This window comes from Ahaetulla prasina, chromosome 13 (assembly GCF_028640845.1).
Source record: "Ahaetulla prasina isolate Xishuangbanna chromosome 13, ASM2864084v1, whole genome shotgun sequence".
NCBI lineage: Eukaryota > Metazoa > Chordata > Lepidosauria > Squamata > Colubridae > Ahaetulla > Ahaetulla prasina.
Genome location: NC_080551.1, coordinates 22,998,593 through 23,020,188, shown reverse-complemented (window position 1 = coordinate 23,020,188; position 21,596 = coordinate 22,998,593). Strand labels below are relative to the sequence as shown.

Sequence of the window (21,596 nt, the reverse complement as noted above, 5' to 3'; positions counted from 1 at the left end):
ACACTGAGCTTGTCGATCAAGAAAGGTCGGCGGTTCGAATCCCTAGCGTAGGTCTCCTGCGCGACCTGGGGGTTTGGACTACATGACCTCCAAGGTCCCTTCCAACTCTTTTACTGTTACATCTGAAGAGTTATGTTTGAAGCTTGCATTGCTCTCCCTACATTCCCATATATGCTTCCCCCCCCCTTTTTTTTCTTTCGGTCTGCCAATTTCTGCAGAATTGCGAAGTCTGTTTAAAGTTTTAGGGCAGTTTTTAGGAACTTTAAGAAGTGTGGAATTCTGGGAGTTGAACCCCTGATCTAGAATCCCCTTGAATATTTGCCAAAAAGGTAGTTTAGAAGAAAAAAAAAGGTTGCCAGCTGAGACATGGTACAACTTTTCTTTATTAAAAATAATTTACATCCGTTTAACATTTTATGCACAATTGTCAGCAAATTCAACTTTTGTCTTTTCAGAGGTCTATACAATACTTATGGGTGAACTGGAAACCATCGTAGACCGTTAACAATTGGCTTAGAAGGTGCAGTGGCTCGTGTGAGATTAATAGAATGCAGGTATTATTTTGCTGTGTATAACTGATTATATTTATAACTCCCCCCCCCCCCAGTTTGGTAACAATTTAATCAAGGGCTCAGTTGTGCTTCTTTTCAGAAGCCAAATTGAAGAGAGAAAAAACAGACACGTTTCCGATTTTTGTGATTTTTGCCTTACTTGAAAGTCCAAGATTATGGTAGACTATAGAACAACCCAGTACCTTTTGATTCAAATACATTGTGCACTGCCAACGTGAAAAGAATTCGGACAGGTGGTTTGGCTTCCAATTAATAGCATTACACAGGTCATTATGCTTTTTATTGGTTTAGAAAAGGGATTTAATTCATGTAAGCCCTGCAGGTTTGTGATATCGTTCAAAATGTTTTTGAGGTCTTCCAGAGGACGAGGACCAGCATTTTCAGATGCCACCTCATTCTCTTCTAAAGCGGTCCGAAATGTTTGGGCATTTGGTCAGCTCAGGGCTTTCAACTTTTTAAATAAATGAAGACTTACCAACGTCAGTCAGGAGGGTTATGAAGACTCTCTGCCAAGCTCTATGGTGATTCACACATTATGTCCATCTCGCATTCAATCTATCTATAGTCAGTTCTCCCCAGATGTTCATTGGAAATGAAAGTGGTTTTTTTTTAAATTAAAAAGATAGGGTTGCAACCTCCAAAATATTATATTTTGAATGTAAGAGGAAAAAGTGAAGCCATGTCAATGAGTTTGACCAAGGGTGGGCAACTATGGCTACATTGGACTTCAACTCCCAGAATTCCTGAGCCAGCATGGCTCAGGAATTCTGGGAGTTGAAGTCCATAGCTTGTACAGTTCCCATAGTTGCTCGTTTCTAAGTTTGACCTGAAATATGGGTCATAATTTGGACTTGACTTTTGGAGACCTGCAATCGGACGGATCTGCTAACATCTATAGGCCAAAATCATTAGCCAGGTGGGAGTCACACATATGATGTAGCAAGAACAGTCACCTGCGATGGGTGGGATGGAGGTGAAGCTGGTTATTTGAATTACCCATTTGAAAGAATGTCAGATATCAGCACCTAGACACGGATGGAGGCCATTTGTAGATGATGCTCGACTTCACATTACTGTCAGATTACTAAAAAGGTCAGCAGTGTTCCCCAATTACAAGTTTTGAAAAAAATGTGAAATTGGAAGTGCTGTTTTGGGGATTCCAAACTTGGCAACTTTAAGAATTGTAGACTTCAACTCCCAGCATGAGTGGCTAAGGAATTCTGGGATTTGAAGTCCACAAGTCTTAAGGTTGCCAAGTTTTGGCGACCTCTGGGTTAGGGGACCATGGGGTAGGTCTATAAGGCACCCTGGTTTTTAGCATTTTACTTGGGAGGAGAGGAAAACAGTGCCTTGAACCTAATAATAATAATAATAATAATAATAAAGAAGATGCACGGAAGCTGGAAATAAATAATAATTTAGATACCAAAAGTGAGATATTCCTATTATTTTTTGCCATTTGTGATCATCAAGGCAGAACTTCAAGCATTTCATTGAAATCGGAGAAAAATCATTCAATAATAAAGGAAAGTTACCAATAGTAATACTATAAAGTGGCAAACATAAGCACAGCTGATATGGTAGAAAACCATATGGATTCAAGAAAAAAATGTCTATGATTAAAGCTTATAATGAGGTTGTTGGAAAAATAACTAGGGTTCAAAAGGACTGGGCAGAAAGGTTCCACAGACTTTTATTGCTGCCACTGTCATCCGTATTTCTAATCATTTGGCCTCAAAAGAGAATCTAGTAAGTGTGCAAATTAATTTGTCTTTCAGAACTTCAGGATATTTTTAGCCACACGGAATTTACTAGAAGTACTTACTCTATTACATTGGGTCTGTTTGGTTTAATCAAAAACCCAGGTCTATAAACAACTTAAGTAGAAAAGACTTTTTAAATGAGCTCGGGATATTTCCGCTACAGAAATTCCTGTTTATAATAAACCAAAAATTACTGTAAACATCTGGGGATTTAACAAATTCTTGCTCCTCAGAATAAAGTCTTTTGGAAAGAACAGAATGACTGGAAGAAAACTTGGAGACAACTCATTTTATAAACCCACCAGGTTTTAGTTCACTGCACAAACTGAAGAGAAGAAATAGGAATTCTTTTCTGTTCTTCTAAGGAGCAGAGAACACTGCTCAACTTCTGTTAACAGCCAAAGCCCAATTGAGGATAACGGGGAGATGTTATTTTGGACAAAATAAATCCAATTAAATTCCATGATAGCGACTTGTCAGGAGAGCTAGCGAGCTGGAGAGATCACTGCCAGCTTCTATTCGGAAAACATCAATTTCCCCCAACTGAATTTCAGTTTTGGAATTTTTCACAAAGCAAGATTTTTGCCGGGTGGGTATCTTGCTCAGTGTCTGGGGCGGATTTCCAGAAATGTCCACTTGATGAGGCCACTGCACCCGTTCCACTTTTCTGGAAGGCACCAAATAGGGCAACTATGACAATGTTACGACTGGTGGACTTCAACTCCCAGAATTCTTGAGCCAGGAATTCTGGGAGTTGAAGTCCACAGGCCATAAAGTTCTCATAGCTGTCCAGTCCTGAAATAGAGGAAAGGCTGGCTAAAAAAAAAAAAAAGGCTACTGAGTATTAAGCCTTCCTTAAACTTTCTAGTGGGTGGCCAATACCATGAACTAGATCTACGGGAGGTGCGTTTTTCGGTTCATTTTCAGAATTGGGGATCCCCCGAATTTTAAAACAAGGGAATCATACATCATTAAGCCATGTGCTATGCTCAAATCAAGAAACAGCATTGGGAAGTTCAAAGGTGGGGGGGAAAAAGAAAGGAAGGGAGGAAAGAATTCAGGGAATCTGGCTTCAAAATCTTCACAATTCAGTTTCAGGTCTTCACATAATTTATATACAAAATGGTCTAAGATGAACCCTCCCCCCCCCATACTTACAGATCTCTTTTCACAACACAAAGACACGTCAATGTCTAACAACGTCAATAGCACCATTCGGAGTATTTTAAAATCCAGGAGGACCTCGCTGCGGCCACTACAACAATTTCACAATCTTTTACATCCATGGACAAAGTTATCTGAGCACAATGGGGCTTGTCAGCAGTTCCAACGGGAGAGGCCTCAAGAGGCTGGCGGGCTCGACAGTCCTCCGAGGTGGGAAAAAGGGCTTTACAACAGCTTTATAACAGCCTCCGCACCATGTAGTTCAGCATGCCGCCGTGTTTGTACAAGGTGATTTCCACGTCACTGTCAAACGAGGCAGCCACCTGGAATGCTTTGCCGGTACTCGTCTACGGAAGAACGGACAAAGAAACCAAAAGATAAACTCACAGGTCAGTGCAAGACTTTTGTCTTTTCCAGGGATTCTAAAATTTGGAACTGGGTTCCCATCAGTTTCTGCTGACTACACTGCAGGTAGTCCTCGACTTACGACCACAGATCAGCTCCAAATTTATGTTGCTACGTGAAACATGTGTTAAGCGAATTTTGCCTCATTTTGTTTTGCCCTTTCTTGCCACATTTGTTAAGCGAACCACCGTAGTTGCTAAGTTAGTTGGCACGGTTGTTAAGTGAATCCAGCTTCCCCCATTGAATTGGCTTGTCAGAAGGTCGCAAAAGGGGATCACGTGACTCCGGGACACTGCAACCGTCGTAAATACGAGTTAGTTGCCAAATGTCTGAATTTTGACCCTGGGGATGCTGCAAGGGTCTTAACTGTGAAAAAGTGTCATTTTTTCAATGCTGTTGTAGCTTCAAATGGTCAGTAAATGAACTGTTGTTCAGTCAAGGACTACCTGTACACGGAATCTGCGAACAACCTGTCGCTTCTAAAATAATACCATTCAATGAAGGAAATGTTGAAAATTCCCATCTAATTTTGTAAGATTAACTAAAAATACACTCACTTGCTCTGCCAGTAAGATGGGTGTCTCTAAATTTAATAAATATAAAGATTGTCAACAACTTGCTTATTTACTTTGTGTCTTATTTTATTTTTCCTTTTCTCACTCTTCCCCTCCCCACTTTCTTATCAAAAAGGCTTAAGATACATATAATTCCTTGTGTGTCCAATCCTTGTGTGTCCAATCACACTTGGCCAATAAAATTCTATTCTATTCTATAACGAAAGCAAACATTCCCAAACATCAAAATGTTGCAGGGAACCACAAAGCGAAGTAAAAAAGCGGATACCTTTACACGCAGGGCGATTCCAGGCGATAACTCTTGAGGGAAGAAGATCGAAAACTGTTCTTTGCCAGTCAGGCCCAAAGACTGCGCGCTCTCCCCCGGGAGGAACTGAAGTGGGGCGATGCCCATGCCAATCAAGTGACCTTTGTGGATCTTCTCATAGCTTTCGGCAATCACTGCTTTCACTCCCTGTGGGAAGGGGGAAAAAAAAAGTTCGGTCCAATTCAGATGCTGTCTAATTCAGCAGCATTTCTCTACTGAACTTTTAAGATGGAGAATCTGAGTTTTCTGGAAAGGCTAACAGCAGGGAGGAAAAATAGAAACATTGGGATCTCTCTCCAGTTTGAGCCCATTTGCAATATTAAGGATTAAGCAAATCTGTCTCCTGGAATAGTGGTGCCTCTTGGCACTGTGCTAGGCTCCAAAATATGAGCAACCATGTTTAAAAGAAACAGAGGAAAGAGATCGTTACAATGACATACATTCCTGCTATTGCAATAAGCTATAAATGCAGCAATTATTACAGCCTAACTCACTAGGATTATCTGGCCCATAAACAATTATTTACAGTATTTACATTTAAGCTGTAAATTCAGAGTATGTTTTCTATAAGTGGGGCTCCAAGGGCTTAGAGTCGCCTTGTAAGATGGGCACTCTCTAAATTTGATATATGAATAGATTTGCCCATTTTATAGTGATCAGTCATAGACTGTTGCTCAAGATGAGTTTGTACATTTTCAAAAGAGAGACAGAGGAGCAATTTATGTTCTGCAAAATGAAAGGCGGCAGTTTCCCCAAGGAAATCAAGTAGGGTGAAGTATTGAAGGCTTCCAGGACATGGCGAGGATTGAAGTGAAAATGGAATACCAGTAAAAAGGGTCCTTTGGCAGCCCAGTCCCTTGAGCTGCCCAATCCGTATTTCTTGCCGGCCAAGATAATCAGAGGGATGTTTTCTTTCCGATATAACTCCGCGGCATCAAACACGTCCAGCTGCAATTAAGACAAAGAGCCAGGTCACGAGATGTTCATGGTGGTTAGATAAACCGATAAAGATTTCCTTGGAAGCTACATCCTCACCGTCTGTCCTGTTGGGAAGTGGATTGTTTTAGGAGCTGGCTTGCCGATGAATTTATTTAAAAGCTTGATGTTGGCAAAGGTGCCTCGTGTCATGACAGCGTCGTTGCCCCGACGGGCCCCATAGGAGTTGAACTCACGGGGTGTGAGGCTAAAGGAGAGAGAGATAGAGATAGAGACCACTGAGGATATTCAGTGTGGATTGTGGGAAAGAGTTTCTGCATTTTCCTTGTTTGAAAGACGGTTTCTTGCCTACACGTGAATGCTGGTTATGATGGTAAAGTGAAGACACAATCTCACTTCCGTGAATAAATATCTGGCCCTGAGTGTTTTTTCCTAATTATGTTTTCATCTTCCAACCCGTTGCTCTGTATTAATTATACAATACAGGTAGTCCTTTCTTAAAGACCGGTTGCTTAACAACCGTTACGACAGACGCCTCCCCAAAGGTACTTCCAACTCAATTTCTAAATTCCAATGTCCCCATCACCATCATAGACTCACTTAACAATTCTGGTATTCCCTTAAAAACCACCTCAAAAAAGGTCATAAAATAAGGAACAGTCGTGTGGTGACCTGTTTAACGGCTGCCACACTCACAACCATAATTCTAGGCTTAATTATGGTCATAAGTCAAGGACCAGCTGTAATAGAATTCAGAATCTCATAAAGAGAAAGTTTCTGGTTTAAAGGGCTGAAGCGCATTTGGTTAATCCTATTTAGCAATCAAGGAGCCCTACTTTGCTCATTGCTGTCAGAAGACAGAAATTTCTGAGGTTGAATCCCACTTGTCTTCCTCCTCTTTTAAGACTCCCTCAGAGGGCCTTACCCCTTATTCATCAAGTATCTCGCTGCAGCACTTCCCCTGGCAATGCTCCCAGCGGGCGAGACGTGATCAGTGGTGACCGAGTCTCCCAAATGCAACAAGACGTGAGCATTTTCAATGCACTGGAGGGGAGGCGGGTTTTTGGCCTGAAAAAGAGACGACACTGAGCATATGGCATGTTCTAAATGGACGCTCCCGCCAAATGCCGGCCTACTTACAAGCTTATCAAAAAAGGAAGGGCATCGGATGTAAGTAGACTTCGAGTCCCAGGTAAACAAAGTGGACTCTGGGGCTTCCAGAGAGTTCCAACGCTTATTTCCTTTCTGGAAAACAAGAAGGAACCATTTGCATGGTTCAAAGATCAAAGAAACTTTAGCTTCTGGTCATCTCCTTCTGCTTTATACCCAAACGGTATAAAGCCTATCTCTAATTAAGGAAAATGACAAGCTACCTCCATTTTTATTTTCAGTTCTTTAAACATGGATGCTATTACAAACTCCTCTTCGATCTGCTGAAGTTCTTCCCGAGAAGGCCAAATATCGTGCAGGAAGATATTTCTGCCATCAGAATTGACCCCTGGAAGAAATTTGATAATGGTGAAGTTAGTGGTCAGTTAGTCAAAGCCACTCAGAGGAAAGGAAAACAAGTAGAGAATGCCCAAAAGGTTTTTTTATATGTTGAACACATGCTCGTAGATCAGGGGTCCCCAACCCCCATCTGTGGACCACCACTGATGCCAGAAAACCGGTCCGCACAAATGAGCGAAGCCCCATCTGTGGGATGCAGGCAGCACATGAAACTACACCCCCTCTGGTCTATGGGAAAAACTCTCTCCATGGAACTGGTCCCTGGTGCCCAAAAGGTTTGGGGCCGCTGACATAGATGGCACTTTTGAGAGCTTTTGTGAAGTCCTTGGTGTTCTCCGAGCTTGGTTGTTTGCTTGCAGATGTTTCATTACCCGACTAGGTAACATCATCAGTGCTCTGATGGTGATCAAGTACTGATCATGTTACCTAGTTGGGTAATGAAATATCTGCAAGAAAACAACCCGACAACATTAAAGGCTCCGCCCACAGTTCTGCCCTGAACTACAGATAATTCTCTTCTTTGGAGAGCTTTTGTGTCAGAAGATGTTGGGAGACAGATTTGATGGCACAGCAGCTGCTAACAAACCAGATTACTGTATATAATCATCCAAAGAGTCCTACAGAACAGGACTTTCCCTCTTATATAAGAGAGCTCCCTATAACACATCACTTGGATGACAAATTCAAGCCAGACCCATATGGTTGGAGGCAAGAGGCTGATTCTGTAAACATCTTAGAGAGGGCTGTAAAGCCCTGTGAAGTGGTATATAACTCTGAGTTCCATTGCTAGACAAATGCAAACCGTTACCTAGTGGCTCAGTCTGGAAATCAATATTCACAGTCCCCGCAATCGCGTAAGCAACAACTAGAGATGGAGAAGCCAGGTAATTGGCACGGATGCAGCTGCAGAGGCGGCCTTCAAAGTTTTTGCTTCCAGATACGACGCCACATGCAACCAAGTCACCCTGAACGTGAAAAAAAGAGAACAAAACGGGTTTTTTCCCCCCTCAATACTATCCTTGCTACTGAAGCTATAAAACTTGTTATTAATCCCCAAAACTACTAAATTCTGCAAATTTTATTTATATGTATTTATTGGCTGGTTGACTAAGGCAGGACTAGAACTCACCGTCACCTGGTTTCTAGCATTAAACAGGGGATTGCTAAAACTTTCTAGTTTTAAGGTCATTGGTATCCCAGTTAAACAAGTTCTGCTCCCCCCCCCCCACCAGCTTAATGAGCAGGGACAAAAATCTGCTCTCCTTCTTTACAATAAACATCCACCTATCAAAAGATGGCACTTCCAAAATGTAAACTCTATTCGGATATCTCATGACGTAAAGCTCACCTGTACAATTGCATTCTGAATGGCTTCTGGCAAAGGGGCAGTATTCCCCACACAGGTGGAACAGCCGTAGCCGATGACTTCAAACCTACAGGGAAAAGCAGGAAATTGTATTTCTGGATCCGGGATTCATTCACATTTTCACTGCCTTTCAATAAACCAGGCACCCAGCTGGGGCTTCCAGGTGATTCTCAACCTTGGCCACTTTAAGATGGGTGGACTTCAACTTCCAGTATGGCCCAGCTAATGTGGCCGCTGCCAAGAATTCTGGGAGTCGAAGTCCACTTACATGGGAATTGGGAAAAACTAGTCCGAAGGAAAGAGGTAAGACAACCCCTCCAGGGTCATTGATGGGCATCTTCAATTTAAATAAAAAAAAATTAAAAAAAGCAAATGGAATCTTTTCAGCTAAGGCTAAGACACAGGATGCTGCAAAGCCTGTGAAAAAGCAACACAAATATTAAGAGCAAAGTAGTACCCAAGTTTATTGAGGTATGGTAATACACCGCTGGAACTGAGATAATGGGTGACCATTCCACTGCCCGGCGATAGGCTGGTTCTTATGTACGGTTTCACAGCCAGACCAGCTTCAGTGGCTTTTTTAGCCAATAAACCTAATAGGAAAAGGGAAGACGCTGTTACAATAATGCCAATGACTACCTTCTTTTTTTTTTTTGCTTTTGCAAACGGAGGATGACTGGTCCTCGCACTTTTGACCAACCCTTGCATTTACAACCATCGCCAGCATCCTCACGGTCACGTTTGGCACCGGACAACTGCCATGTGTTTATCTCAGGGTCACGTGATCACCATTTGTGGCCGTCCCCAGTTGGCGTCTCACAAGCAAAGCCGCAGAGATAGCCAGATTTGCTTAGCAACGGTCACAATTTGCTTCGCAACGACAGTGATTCGCTCAACTGCTGCGGCCAGGAAGGTCATAAATTTCAGGCGGAACTCCCTTAAACCAGGGGCCTCCAACCGTGGTCCCTTTAAGACTTGTGGACTTCAACTCCCAGAGTTCCTCAGCCAGCAAAGCAAAGCAAAGTTTCTCAGCCAGCAAAGCAAAGCTGGCTGAGGGACCCTGGGAGTTTTTTTTTTTGTTTTGTTTACATTTATATCCGGCCCTTCTCCGAAGACTCAGGGCGGCTTACAGTGTATAAGGCAATAGTCTCATTCTATTTGTATATTTTTACAAAGTCAACTTATTGCCCCCCCAACAATCTGGGTCCTCATTTTACCTACCTTATAAAGGATGGAAGGCTGAGTCAACCTTGGGCCGGGCTCGAACCTGCAGTAATTGCAGGCTACTGTGTTCTTAATAACAGGCTTTTACCAGCGTGAGCTAAACCGGCCCTTACTGTTGAAGTCCACAAGCCTTAAAGGGACCACGGTTGGAGACCCCTGCCTTAAACCACCGCCGTGCCTAGCAATGGAAAATTCTGCTCCCGATTGTGGTCGTACGTCGAGGACTATCTGCCTAACGGCATGATGTAGAACATTCAAGAGAAGACCCTGTACCTGCTCCTAGCATTGCAGAAGGATTGCAGTTGTTGGTACAGCTGATGACAGCAGCAATGACGACTGACCCGTGAGAAAGCTGGTACTCGTTGCCTTCATATTCGACAGGAATGGCCCGGCACTGCTTTTCGGCAGGAATCTGAAAGCCTCTGAAGCCAACCTAGGTGATCAAATAGTGGTTGCAGAGTCAACCACACGTTCCTAACTGTTGGGAAGTTAAGAAGGGAGACGCCAGAATGCTTGGGCACGTACAGGTTTTGATGTTACACAGTCAAACACTTAAAAACAAAAATTGAAAAGACCACAAATGGTTTAATTTGGATTGGAAAATCTGCATCACCTACTTTGGTTATGATGGGTTTTGGTGAAGCAGTTAAGGGCCAATTCCCAACGTTCGGTCATAAATAGAAGGGTTACCTTAAGAAGAACATACTTGCTGCATCTATTTTACTCAAATCTGAAAAGCTGCATTCCAGAACAGTGTTTCTCAACCTCAGGCCACTTTAAGATAGCTGGACTTCAACTCCCAGAATTCTTGGCCACTAAGATAGGCAGACTTCAACTCTCAAAATTCTGGGACTTGAAATCCGCCTATCTTCAAGTGTCTAAAGTTGAGAAATACTTCTCTAGATAGTCCTTATAATCTTCAAAACATCCCAACTGATAGGAGACAGCCTTCAATATCCAGAGGGGAATTCCTCTGCGAACAGCCAGATGGACTTTCAAACCGTACCTACCTTTTCACTTAAGCATGCTTGGAAGTCGCTCTTCATGTTGGTTACAGCCACTCTATCTTGGGCCCTTTTGGGACCGCTTACATACGGCGTTATAGAACCCAGGTTTATATGTATTATCTGATGGGGAAAAACGATTAGTTAGTTGTTACTTCACAACTGACACTGTTGCGCTGATACTCGGGCTTTTAAAACAAGCAAGCCAAAAGCAAGAATAATTAGTATACACTGATGAACATTTCTGAGGACAAGTTGGCATTTAAAAAAAAAAAGGCAGCATCTTGAATTCCATAGAATTATGGTTTGTATATTATTGGAAAACACATGCTTTAAATCAACCTCTTAAATACTGACATTTATTCAAAATTCCAAGTGGTATTCCATACAAAGACAGCTCAAGTCTTTGCAGTATCAAAAAGAAATTTATTCCCATTTTGAGAATTCACTGGAGGTTACTAAAGAGCACACTTGTTTGAAAAGAGAAAGAGTAAAATGCCTTGATCTAAAGCAATGGCTATTTTTGGGTGGTGCATTAAAAAATGCCTTTGAATAAAAAGGCAAATCTTAAAAAAAAAAAAAAAAGCACAGCAAAATTTAACAATAGCTTTGAAAAAGGCTGGCCCGGTTTGTACTTACTTGAGAATATTCAGGTTCCTTAGCAGAATACTGGTAATTTCTAAACAGTTTCACAGTTTTAAGGTACGTCTCCATGCACTTGAGTTTGGCGTCATCACAGCCTATGAGAAAAATTCCGAAAGTCTGATCCTATCTCCGAAGATTATTTAGAAACTCATTACGCTGCTTTAGCCAAGCAAATCTCCTCCTACGGTGGGTGTCAATCTTACCTGTATGCTTTAAGTGCTTTAATGTTACATCATCTACAGGGAAAAAGCTCAGAATTGCACCATATTCAGGACACATGTTTGCAATGGTGGTTCGGTCCCCAATGGAGAGCTGAGAAACGCCAGGACCAAAGAATTCCACAAATTTTCCAGATACCCCTGCTTGTCTTAGTTGCTATGGAGAGAGAGAGAGAGAGAAAAAGAACCCTCCAGTATCATATGTAGGCCAAGGGGAAATGTTACAGCATTATGTTTGTTTGTTTTTAAAAAGGTTAGTGGTAATGAAATGTCTCCAAGAAAAACAAGCAAGCTCAGAGAGCACCAAGGACCCCTTTATTTTGTTTATTTAGAAGATTGATACGGCCACCCATCCTGCAGCTCACAACTCTGGGTTTTACCTTTAGTGGCTGCTTGTACATGACCATCCTGCCTCTTTGACCCTTCAGAGAGCCCTGACGTACCTTCGTGATGCTCAGGACTACGTCGATGGATGTCGCCAGTGAGCTGGCCGATCCGGTCAGTTCACACCCAACCACCTCGGGCAAAGTGAGGGTGATGGGGAGGCCCAGCATGACCGCTTCCGTTTCGATTCCGCCCATACCTAGATGGGGCAAGAAGAGCATTGAACAGCTTATTGAAAGGCAGGTGTTACACCGTGTTGAAATCTTTATCCGAGCTCCCTTTGGTCTGGTGTTTAAAATAGGCTGAGCTGAAAATTCAGTATTGTTCTAATGTCATGTCTGGAAGACATGTGCCTTAGAACAGAGTGAACCCTTTAAGTGGGTAAACTTGACATTTTTTATCTTTAGCAAAAGAAATTGCATCTGGGCATTATTTTCTCCCTGCATATGGCTTTTGGCTATGTGCCTAAATAAAGTATACTGTATATATCACCCCAAGGGTTTTATTTGAGGCTACATTATATCAATACGCATTTTTACAGTTCTTCCCCTCATGATATAAACAGGTATATCCCCTCACAATTTCTATATTTCAGTAAACAATTACCCTGCACCTGGTGTTCAAGGAACACTGAGATGACAACCCTGGATACCTTCTTTATAGCCATTCCTTTTTAAGTTACATTTTGTAGGCTGTAATTTAATTGTAAATAAATGTAAAGGTAAAGGTTCCTCTCGCACATATGTGCTAGTCGTTCCTGTCTCTAGGGTGCGGTGCTCATCTCCATTTCAAAGCCAAACAGCCCACGCTGTCCGAAGTAGTCTCCATGGTCATGTGGTGGCATAAATCAATGCCAAAGGTGCACGGAATGGTGTTCCCTTCCCACCAAAGGTTGTCGATCGAAAGGTGGTCCCTATTTTTCTACTTGCATTTTTTTTACATGCTTTCGAACTGCTAGGTTGGCAGAAGCTGGGACAAATCATGGGAGTTCACCCCGTTAAATGGCACTAGGGATTCCAACCGCTGAACTGCTGACCTTTCGATCGACAAGCTCAGTGTCTTAGCCACCACATCCCTCTAAATTTTACAGAATTTACATTTAATTCTTTAAATTTACAGAATTGTAAATGCAGGGCCACAATTCTTTAAAGTGCTGCCTAATGAGGCCTAGTGAAACGGATCCAAAGAAGAGGGCACAACTGCAAAATACTGACGAGTTCAAGAACCTGCTTATGCAAAAAACAAAAAAACAAAACACAACCACGTCCCTTGAAGACAAAGGGAATAACTCTGTGCAGTGTTAATAGCTATAGGAAATATTTTTGCCTACAATCCCGCCTGAGCACTGCATGTCCTGTCTTTCGAACCGTAATCTAAAAGAGTTACAATTTAAACAACAGAGGCCGTCATGGTGCTGACATTTGAAAATAACTTGGTGGCCAACCAGCCTGCTCTTTAAAATAACAATCTTTGTACTAATATCATCCCAATTAACCTCCTTAGAAAGACGCTGTACAAGCATTTCAGCCAGAAGGTATTCAAAAGCCTCTCCGAGCTACTTACCCCAACCCAGGATTCCCAAGCCGTTCACCATGGTTGTATGAGAATCTGTGCCAATAACACTGTCAGGGTAGAGGAGGTTTCTGACATCAAACACGACTCTTGACAGGTGTTCCAGATTCATCTGATGAACCATTCCTGTCCCGGGAGGAATTACCGAGACATTTCTGAAAACTTTGGAACCCCACTGGTTTAATTCATAAAAAGAGAGACAGACAGACAAGGCATGTTACTTTCACACTTGCTAAAGCAGCAATTCCCACTCTGGCAATTCCCCAATAAATGGCACTGCAAATCCTGAGAAGTGCAGTGCCAAGAGAGGCTGGCTACTTCCCTCCTCCTAATTTCCTCCCTGTAGCAAGTGGGGATCGATATGAGGAAATTTGCCATGCTGGTTAATACTGAAATTCCTCCTCTTTATAGTAGGAAAGAAGAGGGGAGATCAGTTCTGATCTTGGCAAATCTTTCATCGATCCATTCCTTACTGCCTTTCTTTCAACTTCTCCTGGGTCGCGCAGCCTTCGAAACAACATACCTTAAAAAATTGGAGTCTCTCTTTATTTCTTCCAAATTCTATCTCTTGATTCTTAAATACTGTTTCGGGCCTAAGAAGATGAAAGGGGGGGAAAAAACAACACCCGGTATTAAAACCATTATTTGCAGTGTTTAGAAAAACAGCCCAAAGAAACATTTTTTTTCTTGCTAACGTTTCAGGAAATATTGCACAAAGGAAAAAATAAAACGTTACAAGGTTAAAGGGATATTTCCCATGTGTCCTTAATGTTTTAATGTTTGATTTTAAATATTTGATTTAAATACACACACACACATATACATACATACACACACACATATTTTTATGGCTATAAGCCACCCAGAGTTACCCTATGGCAAGATGGGCGGCCAATAAATTTTATTAATAAATAAGTAAATTAATTTTCCCAGCAGTGAAAATCCTTTGCCCCAAAGGTGGTTTGATATTGGTTCTAAAGTAAGCTTAATACACGCGTATAGTTAAGATCTGGTTAGAAGCCAGTCTTGCTAGCAGTTTTTGACTGCAGAAGAGGAATGGCCCTCCCCAAAGCCAGGAGGGAAATTTAAAAAGGCAAGTTTACTCAGGCACTGGTTGAAGATGAAAAGGACACAAGAGGGGCGTGTTCTCAATCTGCACAGAAAAATGTCCCGGGTTCCGCTTTGATTCTCCGTCACACGGTCCTTTGCAACTGGACTGGTCTCGGCATGGCAGCTTCCGAGGAGCTTTAAGAGGGGAGAGTTTTGAGGAAGGGGGTCGTGGGGGATCGCCACCTCCGGGATTCGGAGTGTTCTGTATTGCACTAGGCAAAAATGAAATGGAAAGAATGCTTTGTTTGTTACAATCCTTTGAATCCTCATTATGCTATACATACTTTTGATAGAAACATTAAGAGTTTTGTTTTTAGTCTCCAGAGGCAAAAGGAACTTTCAGATTTGACCTGTGTCAAATGACCACATTTTCAATTCTGCCCACTTAAGGACAGACATTCCACTATCAAGACAGGGCCCCATCCACTTGCCCCCAACAAAATGTAAGGAAGCCGACAATTCAATGGATACCATTTACTGAAGTCAATCTGCAAAGAATGGTCCACAGTAAGATCTGTTGGGCAGACAGGATGGACTCGCGTAGGATCTCCTCCGAGGTTCTTCACTGCTTCCCTCATGGCAGCAAAATCGACCATCGCAGGAATTCCCCTGGCAAACAGGAACAACGTTTTCTACTTAGTACTTCTACAAAGCCAGCAGTGTAGATTCAACCCATCTCATCAAGAGGATTAACAGCGATTCTAACTATGGTTTAAGCCAGGGGTCTCCAAACTTGGCAACTTTTAAGACTTGTAGACAGAATTCCTCAGCTAGCATGGGAGAATTCTGGGCGCTGAAGTCCACAAGACTTAAAAGTTGCCAATTTTGGAGACTCCTGGTTTAAGCCACAGCGGCTAGAGTTCACACATTGCTCTAAATCAAAGAATGATGGATGGGATTTTGCATCATGCAAAGCTTAAACTACGCAACTACATTATGGCTGTATTTAACATGCGAGTCCCATCACAGGTAGACCGAGAAGACAACAAGCTCAGTGGTACAGTGGATTACAAATCTATCAATTAGACAAACTGGGGAAAAAATTCCTGTCTGAATGTCTGTATGGAGCTATCCTGAAACATTCAACCTGCTGCAATGATCTTCCATTATTTCAATCCTAACAGACTCTTGCTGGTTATTGCTTAGGAGCCACTGCCAGGATAAACTCATACGATCTGAATTTCTGGCCATCTACATACTCAGAAAGACCCACCCAGGACATTTAGAAAAACTCATCAGGTTCTAACTAAAATAGACAAACTTGGGGGGGGAAAGTAGGTCTTACGTGAAATCTTGGAGCAGGACTCTGGCAGGACAAAAGGGCACTTCAACATTGTTCTGTTTGGCTGGCCAGTCCAGGATATTCATCACGTCTCCTTCTTTCACTAGGAAACCGTCCCAGTTGCGGACAGCCGTTTCCAACATGACCCGTATGGTGTAAGGCAGGAGATCTGCAAATGGACAGAGTAGCTAAATCGCGGGAGGGTAAACCCTGGTGCTGGTATTCCTGCTATAGGCTTCTTTCTAAATCGGGAAACTTTTGTAATCAGAAAATGTGAGGAAGGCATAGAATAAAACAGGGGTCTCCAAACACAGGAAATTTAAGAGTGTGGAATTCTGGGAGTTGAACTCCACAAGTCCCAAAGTTGTCAAGTTTGGAGACCCCTGGAATACAGGGATTTCTGCCTGGGGAGATAAAGAGCAGTGGTGCAATACAATCTATACAACTGAGTTAGACCAACAGATTAATTTGACATATGGCAGCTACTATGTCCCGATTACAGATCATCCTCAACTTTACAACAGTTTGTTTAGTGGCCGTTCAAAGTTACAATGGCACTGCATTGTAAACAACCGGTAATTGAATTTCCTTTCCTTTAAGCATCATTTGGAAATATGTGAAACATTAGTAAGCATTTGCTGGTTGTTCTTGGTATTAGTTTTTTTACGGCTGAGTATGGGCCAGGAGTTAAAGAGTCCACATGTCTTGCTCTTGGATTTCGGAATCTGGCAAGCACATATTCCAATAAACCTATTTAATGTTGCTTACTGAAAAACACATGACTTATTGCACACAGTAGGGACAGCTGCTAATTGGAGAACCCTTCAAAGTTAGATTGTTAACTTTATTAAGGATTGTGGTCTAGGTGAGAGCAATTGCCGAAGAGGTAAAGAAATCACTCTGCAGCAATGAATTATGAGAACATTTGTCTAAGGCAGGGGTCTGCAAACTTGGCTCTTTTAAAACTTGTGGATTTCAACTCCCAGAGTCCCTCAGTCATCAAAGCTGTCCACAAGCCTTAAAAGAACCAAGTTTGCAGACCCCTGGTCTAAGGGCACAGGAAATTTCTGCAAGCCTGTGAAACGTAAAAAAGCTTGCAAGCACCACCCTGGAAAGAAAAAGGCAAGTATTCTTTTTAATAAACATAAAGCAAGCCTGTGTCAGTAGACCCACATCGTAATTTTTCAGCTCTGAAGGTTGCAAACTATTGCTGCAGGCTTCACTAGCTTCATTTAAATTGCCCGAGTTGTCTAAGGCAGATGAGATAATTTCTCCCTCATTAAGTGATTCATCAAAGGCTAAATAACCATATAGAAAAGTGTTTATGAACTGACAAAAGAGTATTTGCAGTTCGGGCTGTTGAGTAAGAAGCAGCCACTCTCTAACGTGGTTTCTTATTCCAAAACAGACACTCAGGTGACTACCAAAATTTTTTTACAACTACCTTCAAGGTTTTCAATGTGACAGAGACCCACAAACAGTTCATCAATAACTTAAAGGCTCTGATCTCAACTTTCAATATTCGTATGGGGAGATTTCATAGGTATCGGGGAATCAAATTCACGATTCAATGCACTTCCATTAGGGAAAGAAGGTAGGATATAAATGAAATGACAAACACAAATTGAAAGACCAGATGAACAATTCAGCTCCTCTTCCAGACGACCCCTTACAAGTTTGTCTATGTAAATTAAAGGTCTTCTCATCCTGGTCACCTTTTGGAAGGAAGGTGAGCAATTAATAGACCCCTGTCATGCTTTTTAGAGACAGTCTTGGTCAACTACTGTATCTTGCTTCTTGAAAAGTAGGTATAGCAAGCAGAATTTCTGTTCTTTTTCTAAAAGATAAGGACGACAGCAGCGTGACAACACCCAGCTGAACCAACTGATAAAGAAAGGCTATAATTCTGAGTAAGCTTTTTCTACAGTCCTCTCTGAAATTCACTAAATAGATTCCATTACTTTGAAAATACACCAATACCTTTTAAGCAGAAAGAAAGGAATATAATTGGACGAAGGAGAGAATTTCTGGGTGTCTAGTCACCAAAAGAGTTAATTTTACTTTGCAAAACTGTTATGAAAGGGGCCCACAGGTTTCTCACAGAACCAAAAAAGAGCGACCAGACGTTAAAGTGAATAAACTTCGGCCTAAAAAAACATATTAATGGCCCACTGCAGTTACTTTAAAGGAGGCTGTGTCTCCTTCTAACTGGAATTTGAATATCCAGGAAGAAGGAAATTAATAGCAAGCCTTAGGCATATTTACTCGAACAGTTTTAATAGAGAAAGCATTTAGGATTACAACTCAGCAGCATAATCCCAAGAATGGTTTAGTAACAAGGCCACCAATCTCCAAATTCATTTTAAGACTATTTAAGAAAACTTGAAGAGGTTAGTTTTATTAGGTTTATATTAAAAAGGCACAACTGAAAAGTATTTTTACCATATTTGGTGCCTCCTAGTTTAGCAATGTTGTAGAACTTTTTGTCTGCGTTGTCACTCAGTGTTTCAATTAAGTGCTGGAACAGGTGTCCTGAAAAACAAGTCAGATTATTAAAGTTATTTGATATGTGTTTGTATATGTAGTTGGACAGGAAGACTGAAATTCTGTCCATTTTGACTTTGAATAATACCCACCAAATTCACTGGAATTCACTACTAAATTAAAAAAAAACCAGTAATAAATATTTAGGTTGCAAGACTAAATGTTTTCCTGTATTTTTCCTATCAATAATTTGCAGTGGAATGTTATTTTGTATGTATTAAATCCTTTTAATCTAATACAGGGGTGTCCAAACTTGGTCCCTTTAAGAATTTTGGACTTCAACTCCCAGAGTCCCCCAGCCAGCAAAGCTGGCTGAGGAACTCTGGGAGTTGAAGTCCAAAAGTCTTAAAGGGACCAAGTTTGGACACCCCTGATCTAATAGAACTTAGATATCTCATAACAGATTCTATATATCTAAAATTAATTTTCTTTACTATACTAAATATACAGATCCAATTCCACTTTGGTAAATATTGGGCCGCATCCAGGTTTAGTCATACTTGGAGACTGAAAACAATAGAGCTTAAATCTTGAGTAACAATTCCCATTGATGTTAATCCTCTCTCAGTACAATTAAACTTAAGACCCAACTCATGTCTTCATTAATACATGATAAATTATATTTAATATTCTAAAGACAAAACAACTTTTTTTTTTTAAAAAAAAAGAATATTAAACAGCAGAACATATATTCTTTATGTATAACTAGTACTTGAGGAATTATAGAGAAAGTTGCCTTTATCTCCACTACATGGAGTGAACTTTACTTAATAAAAGTGGTTTTGGGAGGGATCATACAAGTGTATTTGTGTCTATCAGCAATGCCATTATTCACAAATGCCCCAATGGTTGTTGTTAGTTGCGAAGTCGTGTCCGACCCATCGCAACCCCATGGACAACGTTCCACCATGCCTTCCTATCCTCTACCATCCTCTGGAGTCCATTTAAGCTCACGCCTTCTGCTTCAGTGACTCCATCCAGTAACCCCATTCTTTGTCCTCCCCTTCTTCTTTTGCCCTCAATCTTTCCCAGCATCAGGCTCTTCTCCAGTGAGTCCTTCCTTCTAATTAGGTGGCCAAAGTATTTCAGTTTCATGTTCAGGATCTGGCCTTCTAAAGAGCAGTCAGGGTTGATCTCCTCTAGGACTGACTTGTTTGTTCGCCTTGCAGTCCAAGCCCCAATGGTACCCAAGGTTTAATGTTATAAAGCCTTCGGAAAGAAGTCGTGCCCATAACACATGGATATATCCCTGAATCCCAGGAGGAACATTTTTGGTAGATAAAGATTGTGACCGCTGGATGCTATTTTGCTTTTAAATCGACACAGAAAAAGAAGCACGCTTCCCACCCATCTTCACTTTTTCTGCTATGACAGAGCTGGGATCTTTGCTACAGGATGGAGGAACGTATTGCAGCCGAAGAATAACAGGAGAAAGAAACCAGTCCTTTATTTTGCTAATCTCTCAATCAATAGGTTTTTTTTTTAATCCAGCCTCCAATATTCTCATCTGTTGGAACACCGAAAACGCAGGACTGAAGCAAGCCAACATGGATAGGGAGCATGAGAAGAATGCAGAAGACCTGAAGATGATGGGACATGTAGCTAAGAGACATGGAAGGGGATGATGGGAGCTGTCATTTAACAGTTCTGGAAGTGGAATGAACTACATAGCCCAAGGGAAAAGGACAAGGAAGATGGGAACCACTGTTTAACAGCTCTCAAATGGGGTGATGGGAACTGTAGTCTAAGACCTACAGAAAGGGTTGATGGGAACTGTTTAACAGACCTCGAATGAGGATGATGGGAACAACAGCCCAAGGCTCATGGAAGGGGATGATGGGAACTGTTGCTTACAGTCCAGGAATGGCAATGACAAGAACTGTAAAGGAAATGGACAGGGATGATTGGAACTACTATTTGATAAACCTGGGATGGGGGCGATGGGAAGTGTAGTCCAAAGCCCAAGGAAGGGGAGGATGGAAATGGTTGTTTCAGAGCTGGAATGGGGATGCTGAGGTGCACGGAAGGGGATGATGGGAACTGTGGGTTAATAATCCTGACAGGGAGATGCCAGGAATGGTACCCCAAGGGAAATGGACAAGGATGATGGGAACTACCGTTTGATAAGGCTGGGATGGGGGCGATGGGAACTGTAATCTCTGGCCCATAGAAGGGAGGGGATGGAAAGGGTTGTTTCAGACCTGGGATGGGGATGCTGAGATGCACAGAAGGGGATGCTGGGTTTCATAGTCCTGACAGGAGGATGAGGGAAATGGACAGGGGATGATGGGAGTGGTTGTATCCCAGCCCTGCAATGGGGAGGATGGGAACTTGCACCCCAAGAGAAACAGGAATTGGAGCCCAAAGCCCAGAAAGGGGGTGATGGGAACTGTAGTCCCCCCGCCACGTGTTGTATCTTGAGGGGTGGGGGCTACCAGACTGAGGAAGCCCAAACAAATTGAGGTGGGGGGGGAAGGCAAGCAAGGGAGAAAGATGGCTGACAGCCCACCCCTCCCTTTTATCCAAGGGGGAGAGGGGAGGGGAGGCCGGTCCAGGCGGGCACAAAGGGAAAGGGGCCATTTTGCCACCCTCCCCGCCCCCTTCCTTCATCGCCACTGACCTGCCCGAGCCGCCTCCATGTTCCTCTCCCGAAGAAGGATGCCACGGGAGTTGTGAGGGGGGGAAGAAGAACCGGGGGGAGGGGACGGAGCCCTCCCCTCAGAGACGGCGCGAGAAACGAGGGAGGGAGACAACCGGCGGGCCCCTCAGCGCCTCCGCCCGGCCCTCCCCGCTCCCTCATTGGGTCTCCGCTGGTTCTCGCGAGAGCTCCGCCGCCCGCAAGAAAGGAAAGCGGCGCGAACTCTCGCGAGGTTTCGGTCCGGCGCGAGGGGCGGAGCGCGTGCGTCAGTGCCCGCCCCTCCTCGTCCTCCTCCGCCTCCATCTCTGGTCAGGGATAGCGGTTCAGGCAGCGAGAATTCAGGGCGAAGATCTCGCGAGAGTTGAGAACCTCTCGCGG

General features: G+C 42.6%; 1 protein-coding gene across 1 annotated transcript; it reads right to left on the bottom strand.

The window, feature by feature from the left end:
- Positions 1–365: 365 nt before the first annotated feature.
- Positions 366–21,398, bottom strand: IREB2 (iron responsive element binding protein 2). The gene is made up of 22 exons (XM_058156372.1): positions 21,201–21,398; positions 18,479–18,568; positions 16,040–16,205; positions 15,226–15,363; positions 14,748–14,966; positions 14,168–14,237; positions 13,636–13,819; positions 12,132–12,271; positions 11,674–11,845; positions 11,465–11,565; positions 10,832–10,948; positions 10,095–10,254; positions 9,055–9,190; positions 8,580–8,664; positions 8,040–8,196; positions 7,096–7,220; positions 6,863–6,967; positions 6,648–6,790; positions 5,822–5,969; positions 5,612–5,734; positions 4,748–4,933; positions 366–3,846 (listed from the first exon to the last, which is right to left on the bottom strand). The coding sequence occupies exons 1-22, from the start codon at positions 21,217–21,219 to the stop codon at positions 3,736–3,738; spliced, it is 2,895 nt and encodes a 964-aa protein (XP_058012355.1). The 5' UTR covers positions 21,220–21,398; the 3' UTR covers positions 366–3,735.
- Positions 21,399–21,596: the final 198 nt, after the last annotated feature.

Coding starts and splice junctions, on each gene's coding strand:
- IREB2 (XM_058156372.1), bottom strand. Junction 9,191..10,094: donor TTCTGCAATGCTAGGAGCAG/GTACAGGGTCTT, acceptor TTTTCCTATTAG/GTTTATTGGCTAAAAAAGCC. Junction 3,847..4,747: donor GAATCGCCCTGCGTGTAAAG/GTATCCGCTTTT, acceptor GTTCTTCCGTAG/ACGAGTACCGGCAAAGCATT.